This window comes from Poecilia reticulata, linkage group LG19 (assembly GCF_000633615.1).
Source record: "Poecilia reticulata strain Guanapo linkage group LG19, Guppy_female_1.0+MT, whole genome shotgun sequence".
NCBI lineage: Eukaryota > Metazoa > Chordata > Actinopteri > Cyprinodontiformes > Poeciliidae > Poecilia > Poecilia reticulata.
In genome coordinates, this window is record NC_024349.1 from 1,495,631 (window position 1) to 1,502,901 (window position 7,271).

At 39.7% G+C, this 7,271-nt stretch overlaps 2 protein-coding genes across 2 annotated transcripts in view; both read right to left on the reverse strand.

The window, feature by feature from the left end:
• The window catches only part of rhot2 (ras homolog family member T2), a 14,638-nt gene extending 8,831 nt beyond the window's left edge, over positions 1-5,807 (reverse strand). Inside the window, exons 1-10 of the mRNA XM_008436345.2 lie at positions 5,593-5,807; positions 4,231-4,289; positions 3,525-3,606; positions 3,385-3,428; positions 2,652-2,705; positions 2,522-2,574; positions 1,809-1,917; positions 1,627-1,728; positions 1,453-1,551; positions 181-289 (exon numbers count right to left, since the gene is read on the reverse strand). Coding sequence (XP_008434567.1) covers positions 181-289; positions 1,453-1,551; positions 1,627-1,728; positions 1,809-1,917; positions 2,522-2,574; positions 2,652-2,705; positions 3,385-3,428; positions 3,525-3,606; positions 4,231-4,289; positions 5,593-5,629 — 748 coding nt within the window. The 5' untranslated portion in view covers positions 5,630-5,807. The remainder of the gene's footprint in view (positions 1-180; positions 290-1,452; positions 1,552-1,626; positions 1,729-1,808; positions 1,918-2,521; positions 2,575-2,651; positions 2,706-3,384; positions 3,429-3,524; positions 3,607-4,230; positions 4,290-5,592) is intronic.
• A 1,117-nt stretch (positions 5,808-6,924) lies between these two features.
• Positions 6,925-7,271, reverse strand: part of wdr90 (WD repeat domain 90) — a 32,305-nt gene continuing 31,958 nt past the window's right edge. Inside the window, exon 33 of the mRNA XM_017310682.1 lies at positions 6,925-7,198. Within this exon, the coding sequence (XP_017166171.1) occupies positions 7,041-7,198 (158 nt within the window). The 3' untranslated portion in view covers positions 6,925-7,040. The remainder of the gene's footprint in view (positions 7,199-7,271) is intronic.

Consider the following 7,271-nt stretch of genomic DNA (forward strand, 5'->3'; position numbering starts at 1 on the left):
ATGTTCCCCCACCGGCCCGATGTTTCCCATCGGCCCGATGTTCCCCCACCGTCCCAATGTTCCCCCACTGGCCCGATGTTCCCCCACCGTCCCAATGTTCCCCCACTGGCCCGATGTTTCCCACCGGCCCGATGTTCCCCCACCGGCCCGATGTTCCCCCACCGGCCCGATGTTTCCTACCGTTCAGCGTCAGGCCGTTGTCCTGGACGCCGTCGCTGGTGTTTTTCCACACCACAGTCTTCACGTCCTCCAGAGCCTGCGGCGCCAGAGGATTCCCAAAACACGATTTCTAAACGGAACATTTTAAACGTTAGGAAGAAAACTTTGATTTAAACTACGGCTGGACAATAAATTGACAATATTGTGTTGCACACATGATCAGCGTTAACAGATATTAGAATATTCACCGAACCGCAAGGCATTCTGGGAGATGAAGGCAGAGGAACCTCTCACGGCTAGCTAAGCTAAGCTAACTCACTCTTTGGTTGCCTAGCAACAACCGGCTGGGTAGCAAACCGTTTCCAGTTCTCCCAAACCTTCGGTTACCTCTGGGGTGTCCAAAGTGTGGCTCGGGGGCCGAATGTGGCCCTTTGACTAATTTATAATTTAGTAACGTTTTGTAATTGTTCTAGGATTAGATTTTTCATCGCGAGTTTATGTGAAGTGCTACAAGTTTTCTTTCTTTAGCCTTTTTATTTAATTAGTTTTGCCACAAACATCCAGAGATGTTTCACTGAAAAACTCCATCCGTTATATTTGCCTAACACAGCAGAGGCTGAAGCAGGAAATTCTCATCTTTGTGTTTTTGGAATAAACTTTAAAAAAAAGAGAAAATAAAAAGCCCAAAAATTAAGGCAAACATAAAACATTAAATGTTTTATTTATTGTTGTACATGTAATAAAAATAAATCACATTTTGAGTCTTTAATTGGAGGGAAAAAAAAAATTTGGCCCCCGAATACTTTGAACTGAGGGATTTTGGCAAAAGCGTTTGGAAACACCTGGGTTGCCTAGCAACCAGCTGCCGGGTGCCTGGGTTGCCTAGCAACCAGCTGCCGGGTGCCTGGGTTGCCTAGCAACCAGCTGCCGGGTGCCTGGGTTGCCTAGCAACGAGCTGCCGGGTGCCTGGCGCAGCAGCAGTTTAACGTTTTAACCGCAGAAAATAAAAAACATCGTAAAATGAAAACTGGATGAAACAGGGACGAAAACGCCACGAGTTTATTTCAGATAGTGAAAACATAAAACTAATCAATAATTATTGATTTTGACCAATATGTAACTTATACTGTGATGAGTTTTTCAGCCATGCTGTCCAGTCGTAGTTTTGGGTGAAACATATTTACAGACAAAGTTTTCTTTTTTTTTAAGAAAATCTCTTGTTTTAGCCTTTTGCTCCATGTAGTGATGGATACTTCAGTAAGCTAGCAGATGGAGGTGCAGCTGGTTCTGAACCTGGAAGCTGTTGAGCTCGGCGTCGCTCAGGATCCGATCGTTGTCCTGGTCCGAGACGTAGAATATTCTGCTCAGAGCTCGAACACAAGCTGGCTTCAGCTGCAGGAGAAACAAACAAACCGTTATTAAAGCTTCTGCAACACGAAACATTTATTTCAGACGGCAGAAAAAGACCTGCTTGTCCTCGGGGTCGTAAAGCGGAGCGGTGGGGTGGAGAACGGCCTTCTGGGCGTAGTAGAACAGCTCAGAAATGTTCTTCAGGTTCTTCGCTGAGCACTGGGAGAGAACCGGGAACGCCGGGCGTCAGGAAGTGAAAGTTAAAGCAGAATATCGGAGCAGGAAGTGAGCAGCTTCACCTCAACGCACGTCTCGATCTCAGAGAACTGGTTCATAATGGGAAGAATGGTTTCCATGGAGCTCCCACTGCGCAGGTCGGATTTATTCCCAACCAGGATGATGGGAACCCTGGCAGACACCATCATGTTATTACAGAAACAGAGGATCCGGCCCTTGGCTAAAACATTGATACGATGCTCCACATGCAACTCAAAACATGGCAGCAGTTGAAGGTATTTTCCTAACCAGGGGCGGAGCTAGACGTTCATCCAACGGGGCCCAGCATGGTAAACAGAACCAAACGTTATTAAACTGGAACTAATCATTTTAATTTATTCTTCATCAGTCTTCAGTCAGAGGCTTCTTCAGATTCGCTGTAACACAGACTGCTACAGGAGACCCTTCCTGCCATCACTGTCTACAGTACTGGGAAGAATCTTAATGAGTTACATCATTTAAACTGTGATTTTATCAATAATCCTGATGACTAATCAGATTAAAAATGGCCTCCCTCTCTCTAAAATCATCCTGCAGCAGAAGAAGAGTCTGAACAGGAAGTACGTTCCTGACACAGAGATCTCACATCCTGTAAAACGGCGGCCATAAATCATGTCCGTCTCCATCTCCACTCTGTTCGAGCGCTAAAGTTTCCAGCTGTAGCGACCCGTCGATCACCTGGCGCTCCCCTCTAGCTCCGCCCCTTTCCTTAGTGAATTCCCTTCGTGACACGCACTTGTTTCCTTTCTCTGCGTCTCCGTTGACGAGAGGAATCCACTTGGTTTTAATCTGGAAACGAGAAACCATGAAAGTCTGAGCAGAATGAGGTGATGCTGGTTGGTATAACCTGGACGTCCAGCCGTTACCTTCTCTATCGTGTCCTCGTTGGTGACGTCATACACCACACACACTACGTTGGCCTGTTGGGCAAAACAAGATGGCGGCTTATGAGGTTTAAGATGCTAAAAATATCCAAGATTCAGGAAGAGACCCGACATGATGCGACACACGGGAAAAAAAACCTCTGTTGGTGTTTTTTGGTTACCTTAGCTGCTGACGTGTTTTCTTTGAACCAACAACTAAAGTTTCTGTTTTCAGTTTTACCTTGTAAAAAAAAATCTAAAAACTAAAGCAGCTTAAAGTTAATAATAAAGAAAACAAACATTTTTTATTTTAACTCCCTGACAGAGAAATGTTTTGATGGCCGAAATGACAAAAAGTCTGAAGTCAAGATGTCTCTTTTCTAAATGTTCATACAGCCGGATGGATGTTACTACTGGTGGAGACGACAGAGAAGACGACAGGAAGTGGTTTTAAATACACAAACTTAAATAGGTAAGATTTTAAATTACATTTCTTATTTAATGAAAGCACAATGGCAAAATCTTGTTTTTTCAACATTAGCAGAATATCAACAGTTTTTATTGTAATGAAAACACAGCTAATGATTGGGTAATTGCATCATTTCCTGTTTGCATTCTAGCGCATAAAAACGCATTTTCTGCTGCTGCACTGTGTTTTTGTAAACCTTCGTGTTTCTCCTACTGGTCGACTGAAACACGCTGGATGAGTTTTATCAATAGATGGCGGTGAATTTACCTTGACGATTTCATCTCTGAGAACTTCATCGCTTTGTTCCTTTTCTGATGGAAACAACAGAAAACCAAACAAAACTTAAAATGTTGCCATTCAGATGATAGTTTAGATTTTAACAGCAGCGGGTGCTGCAGCTCCGGTACCGGAGTAATCCACGATGTGAGTGGGAACTTTCTCAGGAGTCACGTCGGCCGGGATGGTGATCTCCTCGGCTCTGGGTGGAACCTTCACAATAAAAGCAGACAAGTGTTTCAGGTCATAATGTTACGCCAGAGTTCTCCGTCCGCAGTAGAGCTGGACAACATGGCTGAAAACATATCACGATACGTTTAATATCAGTCGATATCGATAACTATTGATTTTTATTTTTTTTAAGTCGGACTGTTGCTGTAATTTTCCTGTTTTATCCAGTTTTAGCCGTTTTGAGGCAAAATTGTAAACTTGAAACAACTAACTGTCAACAACAAACATGATTAATCATTAATGACGATTAATCGATTAATCACTTCACCCTTATGGGAAACTGATTAATTGGCTCATGGATGGACAAAAGAACAAAACATTTAGAAAACAGAAATAATAGGAACAAAAACTGGAATTCAAACATTTTTCACACATTTATTCCATTAAGATTCAACCAAAAACGTTCAAACTCAAATCGATACGGAAGAAAGTCGTATCGAATTTCAGTTTTTTATGACTTATTAATGAAAAAGTTATTTTAAAAAATCACCAGAAATGCATTTTAAAGATGAACTGGAGTTCACTGGGCGTAGCAGAAGGTCCATTTGGTGCTTTTTGTCAGAAATATGCATTTTAAAGTGAAACCCTGGCAGCAGCGACACTTACCCGCTCTGGAAACTCTTCTCCCACCAGAGACATGATGAGGGACGTCTTCCCCACCTTGGCTGCAGAAACAGTGAAGCATTGCTTTAAAAAAACTTAAATACTCTTCACATTATTGTAGGAATATGGACCAATATGATATAGAATAAACATGGCGGGTCCCTGTGAATATCCTTTTGAAATGCATTTTCAACTGCATTGATGCAGAAAATGTAGCCTAAAAGTTTGTTTTAAAGTGACTTTTCTGCACTTTTTTCCCCCAAAAATAGAAGTTTTGAGTAAATAGATCACAGTATTTTGGAGATACAAGTAATATAATATATAAAAGCATGCAGGACGGTGAGTCCCGAATAACAGAACAAGCCAGACGTGATCTGATGTAGCAACCAGCTATTTACTTTAGTGAAATATAATTATGGGAAAAGTTTTGATGTATTAATTTTTTTTCTTTTCTACTTAAATAATATTTTAAGGTAGTGCTGAGATAACTTCACTGAATGAAGAAAAAACACATTTTATCCCAAAATGCACCAAATACAAACCAGCAGCTTAAGTTTAAGTGAGACCTCCTGTTCATACACCAGCTTTGTTATCCTGCTGCACCATTTGGAGGTCAAGTGAATTTACAGTAAACACATTTACTGTATGTATAAATTTTACATTAAGTAAAATTCATACATTCTTTACTTAATGTATAAATGTTGCAACATTTATACATTAAGTGCTTTAACTGCTCGTTATGAAAAAAGTTGATTTGGAAATATGTTTATTTTGCCTTTATTTGATTAATTTCATATTTTTGTTCTTTGAAAAATCTGATTTAGAAAATAACCTTATACTTTTGTTAGTCTGATTAGATTATTCTTCACAAATTAAATCACAGGTCAACATAGGATAAAGTGACAAAGCGCGTTCAAACTGAGGTAAAAATATAAAAACAGCAAATTTACAACATAGGAAAAGTTACTGTAGTTATTAAAAATAGTATAAACAAACCAAAAGCAATGTGGAAATGAGGATAAATTAGAAAATGTTCGAATCTTAAACTATGACTAACTTGTGTATAAGATTTAAGTTTCATGTGTGTCGTTTTCAGTGACTATAATACAAATGCACTGAAGGTTTGCACCAGTTAGCTTAACCATCAGTTTAAACTTAGCAGCTAAAACTCATAAAGCTGCCATTTAGGAAATTAATACTTTAAACACATCAAATTTGCCAAAGCATAATTTTATCGTTAAACGTGGAACCGTTTCAGAAATATTAAACGATGCAGCTTCCGGAACAACCAAAGTTAGTTAGCTGCTACGGCTAATGTTTGCTAGCCGTGTAGCTTCTTGTCAGCTGTCAGAGTTGGATACTTACGTTCCCCCAGTAAAAGTATCCTGACGTCTTGCTTCATGTTTCCTCACTCTGGGAAGAAGAGCTAGCCGGGCCGAGCTGCTACGCAGACATTTATCTTTCATTTGAACGTCAAAATTTCAAGATAAACCCAAACGTGCGCCTTTTCACGCCGATTTCCACCCAAGGTGAAACCCGTTTGCTGTTCCGGTTCACGAAGCGGAGGGCGCAGAACTACGACCCCTGCTGGACAGAGTGGTTACCACAATCCAATATGGCGCATAGGGGGAACATGTGCAACATGATTTCTAAGCTGCTGTTGGTGGTAGACGATCCAAAAACAGAACTAAAACAGCAGCAATACCAGTAAATAAAGCAAAAACTAAGAAATTATTCAAGTAAGACTAAAAAAGTATTTGTAAAAAAAACAAAAAACTACTCCAGTATGAACTGCCTGATCATAATGTGACTTAGATTTTACGCCATCAGACTATATATATATATATATATATATATATATATATATATATAATGTGCAAATAGTTTTTTTTAAAGGAAAAAAACAAACAAATGAATAACAATAAAAAATAGTTTTTAAGCACAATAAACACTTCCAAATCATTTTTTCTATAAAAAAACCCCTCTGAAATGTGATTTTAATGAATTAACAGCAAATCTATATATAAAAAAACAAAAAATAAAAGAGCATATTAAAATATATTAATTAGCTTAATAGTTTCATTTTCAAAGTAAACTTTCAGGCCATTCACTAAAGGGACACCATTATTGCATTTTAGGTAATAGTTTATTTTTGTATCTAAAGAAGGTATTAAATTGTTTATTTGTACCTTTTAATGTATTTCTAATGTATAGTAAAAAGGCTTAAATGAAAAACCAGCATTGTTTATCCGATTAATCTTTGATATAATCGATTAATTGATAAATTGTTAGTTGCAGCTGCAGTTTTGTTTCACTTTTTAGTCATTTTATTTTTGGGTATCAAAGTTAAAACCTCAGTTTCCAGCAGTTATTTGTCTAAAAATGTGAATTTTCCTGATCCTTTAGGTCTCCCACATAAAGACCCATTTAAATACCTGTAGGTTGATGTTTGTAACAGGATAAAATGTAAAAAATCTGGATATATTTGCAAGGCTGCGCCTGTAGAAACAGCCGACATGCTGCAGTTGCAGTCAGTTTGGGCTCATAATAACGGCTAGCCGCCAGTTTCTAAAGCCTTTAACAGATGATTGTGCTCCAGCAGGAACATTCACTCCAAGAATATTTGCTTTAATGTCATGAGACCTCGATTCCAACCCACAGACCCGAACGCTGAAACTGAGAAGCCACACAGCAGAATCTCTCCCATAAAAAAGGTTTATTTTCAAAACTATACACATAAAAATCTAATTTAGATTCATAAAAATCTGTGGAACAATAAACGGATAAATAAATCTACAGAAACAGAGGCTGGGTCAGAGGCCCGGCACGTCCCAGAGCAGAACCTCGTCGTACGCGACGGAGAAGAGAAGTGACCCGGACGGAGAGAAGCGGCACGTCTGCAGGCCGTCGCTGTGCTGCAGGAAGTCCTGGAACCGTCCGCTGGTCGTCTTGATCAGCTTCAGGACCCGCTCTGAGGGAGGACAGGCGCCACATGAGGATCTGGTTCACGTCTGGTTCACACTGACAAGATCTGGTTCACACTG